The sequence below is a fragment of the Acipenser ruthenus genome, chromosome 35 (assembly GCF_902713425.1).
Source record: "Acipenser ruthenus chromosome 35, fAciRut3.2 maternal haplotype, whole genome shotgun sequence".
Taxonomy (NCBI): Eukaryota; Metazoa; Chordata; class Actinopteri; order Acipenseriformes; family Acipenseridae; genus Acipenser; species Acipenser ruthenus.
The window spans coordinates 3288224-3310844 of record NC_081223.1 but is presented as its reverse complement, the minus strand read 5'-3'; the positions used below and the strand labels follow the sequence as shown (position 1 = coordinate 3310844).

General features: G+C 41.5%; 1 protein-coding gene across 2 annotated transcripts; it reads left to right on the top strand.

Annotated features, from left to right (window-relative positions):
- Window positions 1–908: 908 nt before the first annotated feature.
- Window positions 909–18556, top strand: LOC131705211 (acidic leucine-rich nuclear phosphoprotein 32 family member E-like). Of its 2 annotated transcripts, XR_009310231.1 has the most exons (8): window positions 909–1117; window positions 5041–5190; window positions 8492–8614; window positions 10512–10686; window positions 11359–11510; window positions 17276–17336; window positions 17767–18123; window positions 18219–18556. XR_009310231.1 is itself a non-coding variant. In XM_059007494.1 (7 exons), exons 1-7 carry the CDS (start codon window positions 1064–1066, stop codon window positions 17844–17846), a joined length of 795 nt encoding a protein of 264 aa, XP_058863477.1. In that variant the 5' UTR covers window positions 909–1063; the 3' UTR covers window positions 17847–18556. The 2 variants fall into 2 exon arrangements, 1 of the variants encoding a protein (XP_058863477.1); XM_059007494.1 differs by having other exon boundaries at window positions 17767–18556.
- Window positions 18557–22621: the final 4065 nt, after the last annotated feature.

Below are 22621 nucleotides of genomic sequence, written 5' to 3'. Positions count from 1 at the left end.
CCGCAGGCATGCCGGTGCTTTTCCTGTGAATGACACTGAGATCAGTGGTGATACTTACATTACCTGCATAATAAATACATCTATAATGTGGGGGCCATTTATACAAGGGTGTGCTACATGTGGCAGGCTCTTTTTTTGCACCCTTCTTTATTGTTACAGTGTGAATCAGCCATTGTTTATATATACACACACATCCTTCAGAAACCAGACCTGGTTGGCTGTCCTGTTTATTTACTCTACAGGCTGTGTGAGAAGCAGGCAAACTCTTTAACTGTGGGTTTAATACATAAAACTGGATACGACAACCAAATAACAGTATGCAAGCAACAGCTTACACTCTCCACAGGCGAGCAGGCGAGTGACATCCGAAACCCTCTCAAAGACAAACCGGCTGTGCATTGCATTCAAAGCACAGGTGGTGCGCCCTCCTTTTAAGAAGGTCTTTCACGGGGCGGCCATTGTGTCAGCATGGGTTACAAGGAGAACAATGGAGGTAACGTTTTCTAGACATGCTACATAAAATGCTGCAATACAAACTAAAAATGTTTAATTAAGGTCTAACTCTCCGATTGTTCCTCTCGCTGGCTGTATTAGTTAACCTTTTAACCTTAAACCGTGCGGGGCGGACTCAAGCGCGCTCGACCTCAAGTGCGGGGCTTTTCAAAGGCGCCATAACAACACAGACGGGGCCGGCCTGGAGTCTAAACGCAGCTGATCGACAGCCGCGCCGGCCAATCGTATTTTACTGCGCGCGCATTTCCGACCAATAGTTTCATCCGTCAGGCCGAGAAGCGCTCAGGAGGGATCGTTTCTTTGAGTGGCTGGTCCCCGCTCCAGTAGGAAGATGAAAGGGGTTAGAACACGCCAATCCGGCGCCGGGGAGGGCGGGGCTTGCACGAGGGGGTTGGGTGCTTGGTGTCATGGAGGCTCAGTAAGACTGCAGCAGCCATTGATGAAAGCAGAGCTGTCGGGAAGAGCTGGGAATTTTTTTTTTTAATTTATATATTTTTGCCCCCCTCCTCTTAATTGTATAAACTGCGAGTTATATATTTGAATTTTAGACATGGATATGAAAAAGAGGATCAGCTTGGAGCTGCGGAACCGGACCCCGCTGGAGGTATGGAGTTGGGTTTGATTTATTGATTTATTTATTTATTTATATTTGTGAAGAAATACGAGGTGTCTGAAATAGGAGTTAACGGGACCTCATGCGTTCTGCGGACTGTAGCGAAGGATGCCTGTGAATATGAGGTTTCGAGTTGGGAGCTTGTGGACAGCAGCGACAGTTGTTGTTGTTCGCCGCGTTGCTGTTTTAAAGGGATCTCGTTGTGTCTCTCGCTATGGTGGCCTTGCTTGCTTGTGTGTCGTTAGTTTAACAATGTCACGCATTGTTAATAATATTAATAGCAGCGCCGGGTCCGTCGTGTTGTGCGCTTAATAAGAATGCGCTTGGTACTGCGGTGAACAAACATGTACACAAATCCTTGTCTAGAATAAACCAAACATTGTGTCTTATGTTGAATAAACTTTTGAAAGTAAAAATGTACACTTTCGTGTCGGTTTTGTTTTTTTCAACTCCCGCCGCGCTCGTATTTAAAATGCAGAGTGACGTTGCAACTACACGTTCAAGCAAGAAAGACTCCTATCGATCATACTGTCTATACACAACGAGGGCAGGGAGCAGCATTTGTGTATGACACACAAACCTTGCGATACAATTTACGGTATTTTTCTACACTATTATGATTCTTTATTAATCCAGATTAGAGTTTTGTAATCTGAAGCACTGGTCGGTGTTCCCCTACACACACACACACACACTCGTGTGTCCCGTGGGATGTTGCATAGTGGCGTGGTTCATTAAGTCCAGCCCTGTGTCCGGCGGCGGGGCAGGTTCCACGCGTGGCGCTATTCAAGTGGAGGCACAACAAACACATCCATGTGATCTGAGGAGGGCGCTGGACACGAGTGCGGCCATGGTGTGCCGGAGCGCTACAGACCCGAAGCACTGTGTGTATCGTAGTACTGCAATACTGATGAGCTGGGTGGATTATTTCATCGTTTGCTTGCTGTATTTCTACTCGCCAGTAATATCCCCTTCTCGTTTCTAAACGTGTGTGTGTGTGTTTTCTACCCGGGGACTCGCCGTGTACTCCTAAATACGCACAGTATGTAAATACGCACAGTGCTCACAGGTTGTTAAAGCGGACACTACGTTTTTATTTTTGTGTAAGTTACTAAATCGGATATATAAGTAAATGTGTACCGCTCTTAAGATATCGTCGGCTCTAATGTTAATTTAAGTACTATGACAGATGGCAGAGGCTTAATGTTCTCCCGCCTCCTCAACCTCCCCCGTTTAAAAAATAAAAATAAAATCTTAATCACACTCCTGCCCGTCGCTTAATTGACGGACGGCGCTTTTTTTTACACTTCTTTTTAAAGGAATTTTAAACACGAACATTAACAATGCAAATGAAGCTTCGATGCGCTCTCAACTGGTGCGATACCCGCCTCCCAGTCTGACACAGGAAGTGGTTAAATTGATCAGGTGCAAACACAAATGCTTGGCGCTTATCCCAATAAAATACCGAAGCGTGCCTGACTGCCCAGAAAAGAAACCAATGTACCTGCTGAAACTGGGTTTCAGACTTTTGCTTTCCAACAGTATGTAAAATAAATAGATGTGTATTTAAGGTGGCAGGCATTGACAGTCCAGTTTGTTTGCATTCCCCAAATGTCTCAGATAAAAATCTCGCACAGAAACATGCCTTCCACATCAGAAGTGCCTCAGAATGAACAGCTAGCGGTCAGACTGCTGGAGGTTTCCCAGCGGCTTTGTAATAATGAGCCGGGCCCAAGATAATAGAATAGTGTTGTAACTCTTGTCCGCGGTTATAATATAAATGACATCTTGAAGCCAGGATTAAATGGCAGTGTGTGTGTGTGTGTGTGTGTGTGTATATATATATATATATATATATATATATATATATATATATATATATATATATATATATATATATATAATTAGTAAAAGAATCACACTTCTCCGCGGTTCGTTGCCCCTTTAAAAACACTGACCCAGGACACCAGAAATGGATTTTTAAAGCGCGGTTGCGCTATTTTTAATGAACAATGCAAAATCAAAAATAAACAAAACAAACACCTACCTCTTTTATGAGCACTAACTAAACAAACCAGGAGCCTAAACTAAAAGACAGGACAGCTAAGCTGTTTACCTGTATCAGAATAAACAAAACAACACACACCAAAAGACTTCACACTACCTTTTCTTTTTTTGTTTGTGGCTGTACCCACACAGCAGCACAGTCGGGCTTCCACACACATCAGCAGCCCCGAGCAGACCGACTGCACTCTTTAAATACCCTGCACCCCGAGCAGACTGACTGCACTCTTTAAATACCCTGCACCCCGAGCAGACTGACTGCACTCTTTAAATACCCTGCACCCCGAGCAGACTGACTGCACTCTTTAAATACCCTGCACCTGGCTCTAATTTAATAATAGCAAGGTGCAGGTGATAACTAACAAAACAAACCAAAAATGTGCCTACGCACACGTTTTTCTGCAGGGAGGATTTAACCCCCTCCCTGCTGTCTATGCTGTATATGCTGTCTATATGTATATTTATATATTTATTATATATGCATATATATGTGTGTGTGTATATATATATATATATATATATAGATATAGATATAGATATAGTGTGTGTGTATTAAAAAATGTGTGTGTGTTTTCTTCTGAAAATGAGAATTGGGCTAAATGTAAGTGATGGGATTATATTTTTTTTCTTTTATTAAGTATCTTAACCATTTTCAATTAATAAATCAAGACTGTTAAGTTATTGGTCCTATTAAGTCTTTGCAGGCTTAAGGATATAAAATTGAAACTTGCAGTACATGTTTTATAATAAATGTAAACGAACGCAGTAAGCAATGTTTGGCACCTAAATAAATTCCTTTACACAACCTTATTTGTAATTTACAGATAGATTTCTAGATGCCCTCAAGCAGAGTTAAAAACTAACACAATGATTCTACTGGCCCCTGCTTTGCTCAGAGCTCCCTTCGCTTTATTGAAACCCCAGCCTTCTCCCTGCACACCAGCCCCTGCACAGCCCCGATTCTCATACTGATGGATTAAACCCAATCTGCTTGTACAGATGGTCCTGTTATTAGCTGTGTCACAGAGGAGGCAATGTAGCGCTCTGGGGGTAGGTGCTGGGTTCTCGGTAAGCTCCCCTTTTTGTCGGTGTGTTTTACACTTAATGATTCGTTCTTGGTGGCTGATTTTGCATGTTTTTAATGTTTCTCTTTGTTTTTATCCCCCTCAAAGGGGGTATAGTGGAGGCGGTCTGGCGTACAGACAGACGCATGTCTCACTTTCAGTTATGTGGAGAGCTGCTTGTCCAGTTGTCATGGGACTTGGTATGAACATTTGTTATTGAGAGTGTCAGAGAGGGATGTGTGGAGGTGGCTGTCTGTCTGCACATCTGTCCATCTATCGGAGCCTTGCATGGAGGAAGTGTCTGAAAGTAACGCTGGTGTAAAATGGCATCTGCATCACTTTCAAGGGACAACTTGTCTCCCCTGCTAATAGGGTGGAGATGTTGGATTTTGTTAAATGTCCTCAACATGTAAACAGTACATCTCTCCTCCTGTGTAACCCCATCAGTCACTGTGAGCATCATTGTACCATGTTTTGTTTCCTATCTGTATTATGAAGTATATATGTTTTTTCAAAGATATGGCAGGGCAACTTCTTGAACTCCATAGAGTTCACACACACTGCTTTAACATTTGTAAAAATTGAATATCGTGACCAACGGGATGTACATTACAGCTGACCTCCTATTTGACGATGGTTAAATGTTTGGCAGGTGTTCTAAATGTTTTAACACTTGGGAAGCATTCTTAACTAACATCCCTGCAGTAGCAGAAGTAACCCTGCTGCAGCGCGGCGCTGTGGTGTCTGAAAGCTGGGCTCGTATCTCAATGCTGTGCTTCTCTGCAGGTGACAGAGTTAGTGGTGGATAACTGCCGCTCCAGTGATGGGGAGGTGGAGGGATTGACGGATGACTTCAAAGCACTCGAGTTCCTCAGCATGGTTAATGTAGGGCTCTCGTCTCTGGCTAAACTCCCTACCTTGAGTAAACTCCGCAAGGTAAGCATTCTGGAAGATTTAAAGGCTTTTTTTATTTTAAATTCATTTTTTGTTATGTACAGTGTGTTCATGTTGGAAGAGCTTGTCAACATTGCCATGAAAATCTTGTAGCAGAACATGAGGATGGAAGGGGTGTTTTTGGATCTATCTTTTCCATATCAAAACAAAAACCTTTGCTTTTTTCATGTTATTCTAAGTACTTTATATTAATTTAAGCGCTTTGTGATGGTTGTCCACTATAAAATGCGCTATATAAAATAAAGATTGATTGATAGTAGGGGTTAAACCACGGGTGCGGAATTCCAGTCCTGGAGGGCCGGTGTCCCTCCTGGCTTTTGTTCCAACTGTGCTCTAAATTACTTAATTAGACCAATAATTGAAACAAGCTTAATTAGCCACATTTTATAGGTAACAAGCTCAGGTGCATCTTATTAAACTCATAGTAAAACCAGGAATTGATTTCCATCCCTGTGTCTTGTATTTTAATCACGATTCAGAAATGCATGTGTCGATTCACCCGAACAGTAACATCACACCGCGGCTCCAGGCAGTGCAAGTATTCCTGCTCTCTTCTCTTCGGGTTGTGAATGCCTGTTCTGGTTTCCTGCTCTCGTCTCTAGAGGTTGTGAATGCCTGTTCTGGTTTCCTGCTCTCGTCTCTTCAGGTTGTGAATGCATGTTCTGGTTTCCTGCTCTCGTCTCTAGAGGTTGTGAATGCCTGTTCTGGTTTTCTCCTCTCGTCTCTAGAGGTTGTGAATGTCTGTTCTGGTTTCCTGCTCTCGTCTCTTTGGGTTGTGAATGCCTGTTCTGGTTTCCTGCTCTCATCTCTTTGGGTTGTGAATGCCTGTTCTGGTTTCCTGCTCTCGTCTCTTCGGGTTGTGAATGCATGTTCTGGTTTCCTGCTCTCGTCTCTAGAGGTTGTGAATGCCTGTTCTGGTTCCTGCTCTCGTCTCTAGAGGTTGTGAATGCATGTTCTGGTTTCCTGCTCTCGTCTCTAGAGGTTGTGAATGCATGTTCTGGTTTTCTGCTCTCGTCTCTTCAGGTTGTGAATGCATGTTCTGGTTTCCTGCTCTCGTCTCTAGAGGTTGTGAATGCCTGTTCTGGTTCCTGCTCTCGTCTCTAGAGGTTGTGAATGCATGTTCTGGTTTCCTGCTCTCGTCTCTAGAGGTTGTGAATGCATGTTCTGGTTTCCTGCTCTCGTCTCTAGAGGTTGTGAATGCCTGTTCTGGTTTCCTGCTCTCGTCTCTAGAGGTTGTGAATGCCTGTTCTGGTTTCCTGCTCTCGTCTCTTCAGGTTGTGAATGCCTGTTCTGGTTTTCTGCTCTCGTCTCTTCAGGTTGTGAATGCCTGTTCTGGTTTTCTGCTCTCGTCTCTTCAGGTTGTGAATGCCTGTTCTGGTTTTCTGCTCTCGTCTCTTCAGGTTGTGAATGTCTGTTCTGGTTTCCTGCTCTCGTCTCTTTGGGTTGTGAATGCCTGTTCTGGTTTCCTGCTCTCGTCTCTAGAGGTTGTGAATGCCTGTTCTGGTTTCCTGCTCTCGTCTCTTCGGGTTGTGAATGCCTGTTCTGGTTTCCTGCTCTCGTCTCTTCGGGTTGTGAATGCCTGTTCTGGTTTCCTGCTCTCGTCTCTTCGGGTTGTGAATGCCTGTTCTGGTTTCCTGCTCTCGTCTCTTCGGGTTGTGAATGCCTGTTCTGGTTTCCTGCTCTCGTCTCTAGAGGTTGTGAATGCCTGTTCTGGTTTCCTGCTCTCGTCTCTTCGGGTTGTGAATGCCTGTTCTGGTTTCCTGCTCTCGTCTCTTCGGGTTGTGAATGCCTGTTCTGGTTTCCTGCTCTCGTCTCTTCGGGTTGTGAATGCCTGTTCTGGTTCAGCGCTTCTACTTTTGAGCTTCTAACTTCTGTGCCCTCTGGATATGTATTTCCAAAAGCTCCTTGTTTGGTTTCAAAATGTTTTTTCACATTGTGTTCCTTAACTACTGGCACACATTTATTGCACAATAAACACATTGGCTTTGCGTTTGATACAGTTGGTAAAATAAATATTTATTGGTCCACTCATTGTTGAATCTACAATTTTCACCATTTTCTGTTACTACAGTAGCTATAGTAGAGAGAGCCATGTTATAGCAACACAATGACAATGTCGACCCAGGGGACTTTTTCGACCTGAAAAAAGAAACAAGGACCAGGGGTCACAAATGGAAATTTAGATAAAGGGGCATTCAGTACAGAAAATAGGAGGCACTTTTTTTTTACAGAGAGAATTGAGGGTCTGGAACCAACTCCCCAGTAATTTGTTGAAACTGACACCCTGGGATCCTTCAAGAAGCTGCTTGATGAGATTCTGGGATGAATAAGCTACTAACAATCAAACGAGCAAGATGGGCCGAATGGCCACCTCTCATTTGTAAACTTGTTTATGTTCTGAGTACGTAGTATTAAAGGAGTTAATTATAAATTAGAAATAATACGTTATAAAACTAAAGGTTTCACCTCAACCACTGTGTTGTTTCCTTGTGTTGAGTGGGTGACAGAGTAACAGATTTGTGATAACTAAGTAAATGAATACATAAATTCAATTTTTGGGTTTATTTTGTAATCGGGTGAGGAGGGGGTTGACTATCGGGTTTTTTTTAGGTACTTTTTCACTTTTTCAGTATATACAGCTCCAAAATGATTGCACAGAATAAAACTCTCACAAAATAGCTAGTTGCTTTTTTAAACTACTCGACTCAGGCACACAGGCAGCCACAACAGAGACAGACAGTCCATCAGCGTAACGTCCACAAAACCACCTATTTTCTCGTTACTCAATGATCCAAATAAACGTACAAAAAAGTTTTATACAAGCGTCATCCCTGGGCTTCAGGTTAGTGTAGTTTTCAGAGAAATCCATTATCTTTTATAGGAGAATAACAGCGATAAGACTTTTTTTAAAGGTGCAGTTGCAAAGCAGAATTCCATTCCCATTGCCTAATTCCGTGATTCCGCTATCGTGGAAAATCAGTATTATTATTATTATTATTATTATTATTATTATCGTTTATTTCTTAGCAGACGCCCTTATCCAGGGCGACGTACAATTGTTACAAGATAAAACATTATTTTTACATACAATTACCCACTTATACAGTTGGGTTTTTACTTGAGCAATCTAGGTAAAGTACCTTGTTCAAGGGTACAGCAGCAGTGTCCCCCCCACCAGGGATTGAACCCACGACCCTCCGGACAAGAGTCCAGAGCCCTAACCACTACTCCACACTGCTGCCCTAACTAGCCCTACCTGCTGTGTTTTTTTACCTCCTTGCAGTTGGAACTCAGCGACAATAGCATTTCCGGCGGGTTGGAGGCTCTCTCGGAGAAGTGTCCCAACCTGACATACCTGAACCTGAGCGGCAACAAGATCCAGGACCTGAGCACCGTGGAGGCGCTGGTAAGAACAAGAGCATGAGGCTGTGGTGTCACAGACAGACCCCTGACTGCTGGGCACATCTGTACCTCCTGGCTGCAGCAAGGGTTTCCAACCCTGGTCCTGGAGAGCCCCAATCCTGCAGGTTTTTATAGGTGTCAACATCATAAAAGGCTAGATCTGGAACATGTATTAATCTTGACTAATTGGGACAATAATTGCTTCAATTAAGTAGCTGAGCTCGGTTAACGAAAACTGTAGTTCTCTAGGGCCAGGGTTGGAGACCCCTGGGCTAGAGACCAGGGTAGGGGTGTCCACTCCTGGTCTTTGTTCCAACCCTGGTTAAACCTCCATGCAGACCTTGGAGTGGTTCATGATCTCATGTTACCTGTTAAACCTGGAGCGGAATGAATGGCCCTCCGGGACCGAGATTGATTGGACACCCCTCGACTGGGGTTTTGGAAATATGGGTTTATACTAACTGGGGTAACCTGAACTCTTTGTTCCAAATTCACATTGAAACACAAATTGGGGACCAGCCCAAAATAGTAAGTTGCAACAAAGCAAATGCATGGCGTTGTGAAGGGCTTGGATATCGGGCTGTATTCATAAAGGGTGTTTACCAGGCGTGTCTCATCAGACGTGACAGAGCTGCACACGTGCACATTGGTGTTTAGCATGTCTGTCTAAAAGGGCTTTCAACGATACATCAACCAGTATTTAAAGAAGCCTTTAACACCCTTTTAGATGAATGCATACAAATGTGAGATTGGCGCTGCTCAGCTGTGTTCATGCAGATACAAGTGGCTATGCTTGCAGTCAAGTGTAATCGATTTGCAACTCCACACCGGGGATTAGCCAGTGGTGTAAAGCAGGGCTTCCCAACCCTGGTCCCAGGGACCCCTGTGTCTTCAGGTTTTCATTCCAACTGAGTTCTCAATTACTTGACTAAACCCTTAATTGAACTAACAAGTTGCTTAATTAGAGCTTTTTACTTGTTTTCAGCTCTTAAACAGTTGCAGATTTCAAGTTAGTTGTAACATTTTATAAGTAACTTGAACTCTGCAACTTTTTAGGTGTTAAGAAGAATTACAAAGCTCTAATTTAAAGGGTCTAGTTAAGTAATTGAGAGCTCCGTTGGAATGAACCAGCAGGCACAGGGGGTCCCTCAGGACCAGGGCTGGGGAGCCCTGGTGTAAAGGGTAATGCCCACTCAGTTCAGTTTGATTGGCACAATTTCTTAACACATTGTGTCTCAAATATCACAAGGAGGAAACTGACAGTTTGGAACCTTGCAAAAAAGAAAAAAATGATGGCAGCATCACTTAGAATTGTAGGAATGAGACATACCAGTTATTAAAATAAGCTGCAAAAATTATATCGCAAGTCTACCGGAAGCCATAATCATAGTGTGGTGTTTCATGTTAAATTTTCAGTGTCACATTTTTCAATTTGTCAGTTTTTCATTAAGTAGATGGGAAAACTCCAAAGTGGTATGTAATTAAATATGTTAACGTAGCATTATTCAGCAAGTTTTATTCTGCTTTATGAAGCAGAATCAGTTAATTTTATACGGTGCTGCAGAATGTTTGCCCATAGCTGTAGGTTGTTGTGAGGTGTTTTCAGTGTTCCTCATAGCTGTAGGTTGTGTTCGGTGTTTTTGTTGCTCGTAGCTGTAGGTTGTTGTGAGGTGTTTTCAGTGTTCCTCATAGCTGTAGGTTGTGTTCGGTGTTTTCAGTGTTCCTCATAGCTAGATTGTGTTCGGTGTTTTTGGTGTTGCTTGTAGCTGTAGGTTGTTTTCAGTGTTTTTGGTGTTGCCTGTAGCTGTAGGTTGTTTTCGGTGTTGCTCGTAGCTGTAGGCTGTTGTGTGAGTGTGTTCGTGGCTGTTTTGCTGACCTCTCCTCTGTGCTCGTCTCTGCAGCACAGTCTAAAGAACCTTAAGAGTCTGGACCTGTTCAACTGTGACATCACCAGCCTGGACGAGTACCGGGAGAGCGTCTTTGAATTGCTGCCCCAGATCAGCTACCTGGACGGGTTTGACCAGGAGGACAGCGAGGCCCCGGACTCCGAGGAGGGGGGCGAGGCAGAGGATCACGGTGAGGGTCTCTGAATCTCAACATTGAAACCTCACTTTCAGGACACTTCTCCTGAGGACAGCAATGTAAAGTCATCTTCCACGTTTAGGCCACCATCAGCAAATGTGTCGAGCCGCTGTTAAATTACAGCCGATGCCTGCTATTTTGTTTTTAAGCTGTATTTTGTAAATGCGTAGAGGATACACTGAGCCTTCATGGAGCAGGGGGAGAGTCTTCAGCCACGTTCATGAATATTTCTTGAGTCTGTTTCCCACATGCAGTCTAATGCTGTACACACCAGTCCTGCACTCCACACTAACGCAGGCTGCAGTGATTCATAGAGCTGTGACTTTGGGCTTCTCCACAGCTTTTCTGATTGGTTACAAACATTCTTCTTTTGTGTTAATGTGATTCAATGTTTAGGGAGTTAACCCTGTAAGGTCCAGGTGACACACATGTGAACCACAAAATGATGCTAACTTTCTTATTTTTGCAATGAGGTGCACGAACCGGATTTCACATGTACTAACGGTTGGATATGGTCATTTCAAACAACCAGTCTTCTCAAGGTACTTGAGTCGCACTCAAATGCGTTTTAAGAAAACTGTTTGAACAGCTGCTCATCTTCCTTGTGTACCTGAAGAGGTTAAAGTGAGACTAACCCCCCCCCCCCCCCCCCTCCCATCTGTACAGAGGAGGAGGAGGGTGCGGCCGCCGGCCCCACGGGAGTCTTCGATGATGATGATGATGATGATGATGACGAGGAGGAGGAGGATGACGAGGAGGACGAAGACGGAGGGGTGGAAGAGGTTGGCCTTTCCTACCTCATGAAGGAGGAGATTCAGGTAAGAGCTGCACAATACTATTCAGATTGCCTCTCTCTCTCTCTCTCACAGGTGAGGGTCGCTGGTGTTGACTGGGCTAATTTAACATTCAAAGTGAAGAAACAGATGCTTGGGTTTGTGTGGATTGCTGTTTCTTCACACTGAATGGTAAATTAGCCCGATAAACACCAATTACCCTCACCTGTGGAGTGCGTATCCAAATAATTGTTTCATGCATCACTAGTTTTTTATATTTCATCTAAACAGTTCCATCTACCCCAGTTGCAATGCCTGGGGGGGTACACTGTGCGTTCAAATCTGTAACGCAGTTGGGACCCTGTAATAGTGGACCCCATATTCTCAGCACTTGTGTAGTCTTCCTTTGCCCTTTTCTAAATTTCTTTATTTATTTAATTCTGCATCGCATCCAGAGATTGTTTTAATGTGGAGGGGGAGATATACTCTTGGGCACGGTGGCCTTTTCAAAGTTCTTTTGCAAGGCCTGTGCTGGAAATGGTGTTTTTTTTTGGGAGCGGGTGAAATGGTTTCTCACTAAACATCAATCTCTGCTGTGGTTTGGAGTGGCACACATTTTATTCTATCTGCAGCCTCAGGTTATGACTAGGGCAGTGTATTTGCCGGTAAATGGCTTATTTCACGGTCTAAAAATTTCATGATTTTAAGCATTATTTATTAAAGCAGAAAAAGTCAAATTCAAAATTGATCATTCTTACAACAAATATTCCTAAAATGTAAATGCTAAATTGTAGAATATCAACTTATGTCCACCTTTTTAAAGACATTCTATTTTCACCATTGGTGAATTATCAAACTTAATAAACAAAAATATAAAAATAATGTGGAATGTCCCCATGTACTAAACAGAGCGATCTTTAGCAGGAATATTTCCCATGTTTGATGCAGCTGGTGTTTCTCTCATTGAAGATCGTGCAGTTCTATGCAGTGTGTTCAATCATTACCGGAAGTAAACTAACCCCACTGCCAGCTTCCTGACTGTAGTGTATCAATCAGGCAAATGTTTGCTGGATTTATTATGTGGTAAATGTTTTTGACATTGTTTGTTTCAGAAATGGGGTATTTTCAAAGGGAACCAACTACATATTACACAGCAATGGGTAAAATCTGTGTAATAAATCCAGCCTTATCTGCTGGAGTCGACGCAGACAAGAAGGGTCAACAAGCTGCCATCTTAACAGAAATCCAGGTTTCTCTTATTAAATGCAAAAGTGCTCCTGTTAGAAATGTTCCTTTCAATAACCAGATCGCAGGTAAAATATACCACTGTGGTGATGCTATTGCGGCTTTAAAATTCATAGGAGAACCCTGCTGTTTACAGGGGATCAGTGACTGCAGACTGTTCAGCTGGAGCGATGCATATCCCCTTCAGTCTCTGCGTGCTAGGGTTGGGAGATGCACCTATATATTGTATTGACAATAAAAATATCGTCAAATAATATCGTTCCATTTTTTTGGTCCACCCTTATCTTGTGCGTAAGGTGAACCGAGAGCATTAAGCTTTTGACTGATCCATTTGAACATCATAGGGAGGTCACTAGGTAGTACAGAGTGTGTAGTTCAGTTTCTTTAGTTACAGAACTCCTATTTTATTGAATGTCAAGTCAACCATGTAATCAATCGGGTGTCACGTTAAACTTTTTAAAAGGTTACTTTTAAATTGTCCGATGTATAGACTCCAATGTTTTGGTCACAGGCTTCACCTTGCTGTTGGTAAGTCATATACCTTATTTTAGTAACAATGTGAATGCACCTGTCTTTGTGTTTTAACTAGTGTTGCTATTCCACTGTGGTAAAGTAGCCTACAGACCAGTGCCCTGTGTTTCGCTGTCTCTTGCCCTACTAGGGTGAGCTGCATTACACTAGCTATATATTTAAATATAGAATATATATTTATTCTCCCTCATTTATGGTCTTAATACATGAAATCTTAAAGGAAAGCACGTTCTGTTTTGCAAGTTATTAATGTACGGTATTGGAAGCGTTTTGGGCCTGTGTTCTATAAAAGCAGCTTTTAAAAGTGCTTCTAATTCTATATTAACATACAATTACAAAAAAAAAACCTTGAGCAGAATGTTAACTATACAGTGATTTTATATATTGTCGTGGCACATCTAAAATATCATGAGATTTTTGGAGGTGTATCACCCTCCCCAAATGCGTGTATAATAATATTAATAATAATAATAATAATAATAATAATCTTTAATTTATATAGCGCCTTTCATAAATAAATATTGTTTTATTTAGCAGACGCCTTTATCCAAGGCAACTTGGAGACTAGGGTGTGTGAACTATGTATCAGCTGCAGAGTCACTTACAATTACATCTCACCCGAAAGACGGAGCACAAAGAGGATAAGTGACTTGCACAGGGTCACACAATGAGTCAGAGGCTGAGGTGGGATTTGAACCGGGGACCTCCTGGTTACAAGCCCTTTTCTTTAACCTCTGGACTACACAGCCTCCTATCACTATCACAAAGCGCTTGACAAAAGTGAAAAACAGAAAATAAAACAAACACAATATATTAAAACAGAATTTAAAAATACAATGACAATAAGTCATAAGACTGCCAATATAAATAAGTGAGTTTTGAGGCGAGATTTAAAAATAGAAAGAGACTCAGAATCACGGATCTCAGAAGGAAGTGTGTTCCAAAGCTTAGGAGCATAGGAGGAAAAAGCCCTGTCACCCACTGTACGCAGTTTAGTCAGGGGGACAACCATAAGGCTGGCATCGGAGGACCGCAAAGCACGACTAGGAGTGTAGATGGTAATGAACTCAGAAATGTAAGAGGGAGAGATACCCCTATTGGCTTTAAAAGTCAACAGCAGTACTTTGTAGTCAATGCGGTATTTGACCGGTAACCAGTGTAATGATTTCAGTATGGGGGTTATGTGACCACCAGAGCGAGACCTCGTCAGCACCCTAGCTGCAGAATTCTGAACATACTGGTGCTTTTGAAGGGTATTCTTTGACACTCCAGTAAGTAAGGCATTACAATAGTCAAGGCTGTAGGATACAAACGCATATACAACCTTTTCTGCAGCAGACAGCGACAAGACAGGGCGGAGCCGAGCAATGTTCTTTAGATGGAAAAAGGACAACTTGGCAATATTCCGAACATGCGGCTCAAAGGTTAAACTAGGGTCAAAAATGACCCCCAAGTATAATTGTACCATGTTAAGTTTCTAATCTTATCTATTTTATAATGCATACATCTTTTTATTTCACCAAAATTTTTGGCAGGGCAACTTGGAGTTCCCACAGACTGCGTGTTTTGTTTTTAAATGGCTAAATTTAATATTAAAAATTGTCAGTGATGAGGATATGCCAGTGCTCGGCTGTCATGAGGCGTTGGCCTCTACAGTGCTGTGCTACTGCTGTCCCCAGAGAGACTGCCCCCTTGCACAGTAGCTCTGAATCAGCTTGAGTAGACAAGTTCATTTCTTTAGAAAAGGAGTGGAGCCAAGTTTGTTCCCAAGTGTTACTGTGGTGGTTAGAGGTAAAGAGACACCATACAGAATTGGATAGTTCTTGGTTGAGTTGGATAGTTATTAAAATCTAGAAGGAACAAGCTTCTTGTGAAAACTAGTATCCAGTGTGGTTCAGTGCTGTATATCAGTGCTGAGTTTTTTTTGGGGGGGGAGCTTACAGGGGCTGAAGCCACCCTAAAGTTTACCTTAGCCCCGCCACCAAAAAATTAGGATTTATTGATGTGACTTAAGTTGTATAAGACTTTTCGGAGACTTCATGTTGGTTTCAAAGATCGAAAACCATTCCAGTCGACTTTAATCAGGGACCAACAATACAGTACAGACATTCAACATGAACTCGGGACCAGGCCCTTTCTGTGTGAGCACCGACAACAAGCTACTCGCTTTCATGCTGAAGAGGGAACTGCGTTGCTACTAAACATTCCCTCCAGGAAATGCTGTAACAAACTCTTGTGTTGATTCCATTTCAGTGTTTCAAAGTTCCTACTAGTTTCTAATAATAAAAAAAAAAACATATATTTTGCAACTCTTATTGGTTTACTTTTAAACATTATGTTTACTTTTACTTTCAGTTGTAAACAATCAGTGTTGTTTAACGTTTCTAATTTCAACTTCTACCCCTTGCTTAAACGTAAATATAATCTATAAATGTTAGTTTGTTCATTTCGTGACGTTTTATTTTGACAGTGTAACGGTAACAGGCAGTGTTGTGTGATACACTGCTGTTACAGGTCCTGCCCTGTGTCGATGAGAAGAGGTGACGTTAAAAGTTCAAACTATGACTGCAAACGAGCCCGGCTCTCTTGCATTGTGGTTTCCCTTCCATGCACACGGGTATCGAATGCCCAGTTGATTTTTATGCTGCACTGCGTTTTTCGATGTGTCAATAATGGCAAATAACAATGAAGTTTTGGATTTTTGATTTTTTATTATGTCTGTCATTTGGGTTTTTAAGGTTTTATTTCAACATTGTATCAATATGGGACATAAGTGGGCAGTAAAAGTGATATGACAGAGACAGTTCAAAAGGAGCTTTTCAGTACAGGAGAAAAAAAGATGCTCAAAGTATTTGCCTTCCAACAACGTTTCCCCTGCGCAGTGAAATGTCTGTTTATAAACTACCTGCAACCACATCTTTAACAAGATGTTCTTCAGATGTAAAACATTGAATAAAATAGATAGGAAACTAGTGTTTCTGCCACTTCTCTATCAAAGAAATTGGCCGGTTTTGTTACATTATTGTCTGTAGGATTTTACTACTTTGAAACGCTTTTGTATAATTGCAACAAACAGCAGTATAATGGAGCAATTATGCAAGAATACCAGAGTTGAAAATTGCAACTTTGTATATAACTGTGTACCAAACCAGACTTAAACAAACAGCATACATGTATCTTTTTACAATCTGCTTGGTCTACTTTTAAATCTGTGTGCTTAAACTCAATTCAAAATAATAATAAAAAATGTCGAATGAAGGACTGGGACTACTGTTGGTATCAAACTTATTACCAAATGACTCCTTAGAGTAGATCTGATTTCAGAGCTAGCAGAAACTTCACAGTGTATGAAGACTAGAGTGTTTAAATAAATATGGTCATACACGCTGCGTGAGCCCTGGGCTGGTGTGATTACAAACGATCCGCCCCCAGACAGGTTAGCATTCACACAGAGCAAACGTAATAGATCCGCACCAGGGTCGATTGCCCAAACAAGCCGAGGCCACCTATTTGTTTTGATACTGGTCCGTTTGCTCTAAGGCCCCATTCACATGGAAGCGATTGGACGCTCTCGAGGTGTGTGGGGCAGCCTGTTCGCGCCCAACCTCTGCCCTGTTATAACAGCACGCACTTCACACTGCACTGTAACACTTGTAAACTATGCTGGATAAAGGCGTCTGTTTATTTAATAATAATAATAATAATAATAATAATAATAACAGGGACTTAATCTGCATTATATTCCACCATAACACTGAAGTTTTGTGAGACATCAGAACATTGACGCTGTACATGCCCACACAACGTGCAGTGTAGCCCCCTCCACTCCCTCACCGCGGAGAGCCTGGCGCCGCCACTGGTGATTGTGTTTATTGATGCTGTAAGCTGACACTGACAGCACAGCTCCTTGAGAGAGAGAGAGAGAGGACACCCCTACAGAGAGTGGCGTCATCCAGCTTTAGTGCACCGTGACTCGAGCACAATTCAAGTCGGGCCGGTGATGCACAAAGGAATAAAGCTTGTGTGTGTTTCAGGATGAAGAAGATGATGATGACTATGTGGAGGAGGAAGAGGAGGAGGAGGAAGTAGATGACGGTAAGTCCCTGTCAATGTGGTCCCTGATCCTGCCTTGTGGCACGACAGACACCTCAGTGTAGTTTTGTTAACCAGGAAGCAGATTGAGTCGGAACACCAGTGTCATTTTACTGTATTCATGAATTCTGTTTATGCAGTCTAGATTTATATATTACTATCATCTATTAGTTAAATATGTGTGTGTGTGTGTGTGTGTGTATGTATGTATGTGTGTGTGTATATATATATATATATATATATAAATAAAATATAATGTGATATCTTGTAACAATTGTAAGTCGCCCTGGATAAGGGCGTCTGCTAAGAAATAAATAATAATAATAATAATATTATTAGGCAAGAGTCACAGGAGATAGAAAACACTTTTAAAGAGGTTCCAGCTAGCCAGGTTCAAGAAGCGGTGCTGTAAGGAGTTTGTGTTTCTGCTCAGATGACGAGGAGGGGGTCCAAGGAGAGAAGCGGAAACGAGACCCTGAGGACGAAGGAGACGATGACGACGAGGATGACTAGCCCCTTTCCGGCTGCCACAAAATCATGTGACGATATTGCAGAGAATTCCTTTGTAGAGCATAGCTAGCACTCTAGGTGTGTGTATTATTTTTCATATGTATATAAAAAGAAAGGTTTTGGTTTTAATGAAGATTCATTTGTAATCATTCCAAGTTGTTTGTGCTTCCCAGCAAGTCCCATACATTTGGGACTGGAGAAAGGGGGTTACAGTTTTGCAAGCCCTGGTCATCTCAACCAGTTATGTGGTTCTTGAGCTGAGGGAACACTAAACCACTTTGTGGCTTGGAACATGGTTTCAGGAGACTAGGTTTCAGACCGCTGTATGGCACACCAGGGGAGACTTTGGGGTTTGATACAGCAGCCTTAAACTAGGTCTCCTGGAACCAGCTTTCAAGCTGTTCCTGAAAAAGTGGCTCTGTTCCCCTGGCTTTCTATTCTGCAGTGTGGGTATTGGACAGCAGGTGGCAGTCTACCAGTTTCTTTCCCTTGACAAATATACATCCACTTGTTTCACTGACTAGTCCAAATTTAATTTATTCAACCCAAAACAATTTGCGTTTGGGTCTCCAAATGATAATGTTCCAGACTGGTTGACTTGCATAGAATAAAATAAAGGAAATCCTGCAACTTGCATATCAAATTTAAAACAATGGTTTGAAAAAACAAAAACAGTAGTCCCTGAACACTTTTTTTTTTTTTTTTTTTTTTTTTCTTTAAACCAGGAAAGTGTTTTTTTGATATCCGAGTTGCACAATTGTTGAACCCTACGCACCACAGCTGACTTTGATGCAGTGCCAGTTCTGATCTGTTTCAGCTTTCGATATAATCACAGGATAACATTCTGGTGCCAGACTGACTTTTTTGAGTTGTTTTGTGTGGTGTGTTGTGTGTTCTTTTTTTTTTTCTCTGACGGCACAAGTACTATAAAGCAGAGGGAACACGAAGCCACTTGGTGACTTGGAACTTGGTTTCAGGAGACTAGGTTTCAGGCCATGGCACACCAGGGGAGAATTGGGGTTTGATACAGCAAAGCTGCGTGAAACCAGGTTTCAAGCCACTGCTTCGTGTTCCCTCAGCTTTATCGTGACATCTTGTTCTGGCAGCAAGGATGCAATATGTACGGGTTCTGCAGTTTTAGTTTGTTTATATTTTTTTGGGGTATGTGTTTTTAGCTATGGACACATTGCAGTGGGTAGGGTTTTATATTTTACAGAGCAACATGTCCCTGTATTCTACTGTTCTTCTGGCAATATGTATATAGTATTCCAACTCCTCTTCGCTATCCTGTTTTAAATAAATTTGGCTTGCTTTTTAGGTATTTTTATTAAAAGCACAGGTCATGGAGTAATTTTTTTTTGGGGGGGGGGGGGGATCGTGGCACTCAGTTTAGTTTGTTTTAAGTCTGTGGATGTTATTCCAGATGAATTTAATGTTTTGGCGTTTTTGTGTGCTGTAAAACTAAGGGTTTTTAAATAATAAAAAAAAAAGTTAATAAAAAAAGGCTTTAAATAAAATATCATGGGTTTAATACACCTGGTTTATTGATTGCTTTTGTAATTGACAACCTGCTTCTCAACAGTACAACACGCTGCCGAACAGGGAGTGCTGAGCACAAGCAAAGAGACCACTGATGACACTAACATGTTAATCGGCTAACAAAACATACAGCTGCTGCCAAAAGGTTTATCACCTTATATAAGTAACGAATGTTGCTTCAAGTCCAATGCACCCTGCTGAATAATGTTACCTTAACACATTGAATTACATTCATTCAGCTTTGTAGTTTTCCATATACTTAACAAAAAACTGACACAAATCTAACATCGAATACTGTATTACTAGTATGGCTTCCGCTAGACTTGCAATATCAATTTGTAGTTTATATGATTACGTGTCTTATATATAGTTAGTCTCAATCCTAAAATTCGAGGTGATACAAAGCTGTATAAACATGCAGACGTACTGAATTTTGTAACTGCGCCTTCGAGCAAGATCTGAAGACTGGACTGTAGTCTCACTGCACTACTACAATGCGACCCAGAGGGTAGGCTCCTGGCATGAAAATGTCCTTTCACCCATTTGTCTGGAGGAGCTACCACAGGAAAGCTGCTTTTTGAGAACATCACAACTTGTTTCCTAGGTCACGAAGGGACTGCAATTCGGAGGTTTGTTCATGTTTTCCATTTGCAAACTGAGTCAAAGTATTCTACAACGATGTATACACCCTTTTAATATTCGTTATGTTCATGCATAACGACTGTCTGGAAACCCAAGGGGCCGATTTCTTAAAGGCGTCCTGACAGCAGTTCACAAAGCAGTCCAAGGTAGCAGTCTGCTAAATCCAATTCAATTAAAATAACACATTGTTTTTATTCTATAATCATATTAGACTTGCTGAGTGGATTTCTACTAAACTTCATCGTTATTAAAATATTGTTTTTTGAAACGGGTCGAAATAATAAGATCGCTGCTAGCAGCCTGCTGAGTGCTAACTGCGCTTTATGAAACTCGCCACAGGGCCTTTGGACATATATAAAGTGTTTTTTATATACATTTTAGGGTTAAACGAGTTTTGTTTGACACCAAACACACAATGATGATTACTGCGTTGGTACCGTGCTCTTTTCTCCACGCTATCCCTTGATAATATATTTTAATATTTTTCAGGTTATAATAACACTAGTAAGATAACAAGATCAGAATCTGACGCGAGGGGGGGTCGTTGATGTTACCGTTGGAGAATAAAAAGAGGGAGTTGGGGAAAAAATTATTCAAACTGTGTCCAAACAGACATCGATAACCCGCTCTTCCCCTTAATCAGACAGACACGCTGCCCCTGGGAGCCGCACGTGCCCTCTGTGGATTTCCATTTGAAGTTTGAATCTTCAATTTCCAACGGTCAACCACACAGGTCCCCTGTACTCCTACCGACGCCATGTCGCAGAATAGATAGTATCTGATATAAAAATGAACACGGGGCTTTCTAAGAGACCGAAAGCGAACATGGTGCCCAAAAACGCGACCCTTCTCACTTTGCTGAGCGGTGTGGCTATGGCTGCTATAGGTAAGCTGTTGACTTTATTTTTATTTTTTCAATGCATCTGTACATTCACACATTTATCTACAATTAATGTCCGCATAGTTTTATGCACTTCGTGGTGTAATGTGCTCGGCATGGCAAAGACGCTTTTAAAATAATTAAATGAATCCCTATCATTATGTTGCGCTTTGGCTTCCACATCCATTCCACTCCACATTATTATTATTATTATTATTATTATTATTATTATTATTATTATTATTATTATTATTATTATTATTATTAAGTGAAGTACAAAACTATCCGTGTGTGCTGAGCAACTTAAAGTAATGTATTAGGTTGTTATCGCCATTGAAAAATAAAATAAACAATAATATGGATTATTTGTTTAATACCCGTAATTCTGATTATGTGTATATATCACATGTTTAAATGGTAATAGCTTATGTATTTTTTTTCTAATCTGTCTTTATGTACATTTAACATGTTTTGATTAGATGGCAATAGAAAGATAACAATGTGTTGTTATGACCTGCAATAAATACACGCGACGTTTAATTTTCTAAACCAAAACCTGAATAAGGACATCGATAAATTGAATTTGATATATTTCACAGCATATACTTGACTTCACTGCGAGGTGGCATCCCCTGCGTACAGACCAAGATGTTAACAGTGTGTGTATATTGTAACCAAAATCCTTAACGCTGTAAGAATAGGCCTTCAGTCGATTCAGTGCCAAACTCGGTATTTATTACACTAATAAATGATGAAAGATAATCTGCTAACTGTTAAGTAACACTTAACACGTTGCTGTGGGCCACGACCTACGCCGCTAAAACGAATTAATTTTTAAAAGGAATCTCAGGGTGGAACTATTCTGCCGCTTATTCGCTTCTCTCTCTGTTTCGCAGCAGCAACAAACAAACACTCCCCCTGTCTCACCCAGTTAGTCCCGCCTCGTCTCACTTCACAGCCAATCACCTGCAGCTCCCGTGGTCCATGCCTGTCCCTCCATGATGTGAAACACAGCCGATCCTACTCCAAGCGTTCCTGCACTCAGACCCCTCACATAGTATATGTTACAATATTATCTTTTTATTTAATTTTTTGGAGGTCCAGGGGCCAGGTTCGTAATAGCCGATGGTTCATTATAGTGAAGGGTGTTATAGCGAAGGTGTACTGTATTTCAAAATATTCAACAACTGACAGCAATCATGTTAAACTGGTTACAACGGCCATTGAACATAAGAAAGTTTACAAACGTTTGGTTGTTAGTAGCTTATTGATCCCAGAATCTCATCAAGCAGCTTCTTGAACGATCCCAGGACGTCAGCTTCAATGACATTACTGGGGAGTTGGTTCCAGACCCACACAATTTACATTCATGATCATTTGATTTTCCTTTCCGTTTGTTGATGTGCTTTAATTTTGACTTGGTCGTTACCATAGAATTAAAACATTTTACTTCATAAAGTCGAATGAAACCTGGTGAATAATGTTACGTTAACATATTGAATTACATACACAGGGTTCCCACGCGTCCTGGAAAACCTGGAAAAGTAAAGACTAGTCTTCCAGGCCTGGAAAACACATGGAAAATGAGAAAAAAAATAAAATGTCCTGGAAAACTTTGAGTGTCCTGGAAAATAAGATTACAGATGCCGTAGTAACTCGAACGAATAAGCAGTTGCATCAATTCAAAACGTGTTTGGGCATACTGTAGCTTGTATTA

Bases quoted from the DNA above. Each gene is read 5' to 3' on its own strand.
- LOC131705211 (XM_059007494.1), top strand. From the start codon at position 1,064: ATGGATATGAAAAAGAGGATCAGCTTGGAGCTGCGGAACCGGACCCCG. The intron at 1,118-5,040 runs GTATGGAGTTGG...GCTTCTCTGCAG, and splicing joins GGAACCGGACCCCGCTGGAG to GTGACAGAGTTAGTGGTGGA. The intron at 8,615-10,511 runs GTAAGAACAAGA...TCGTCTCTGCAG, and splicing joins TGAGCACCGTGGAGGCGCTG to CACAGTCTAAAGAACCTTAA.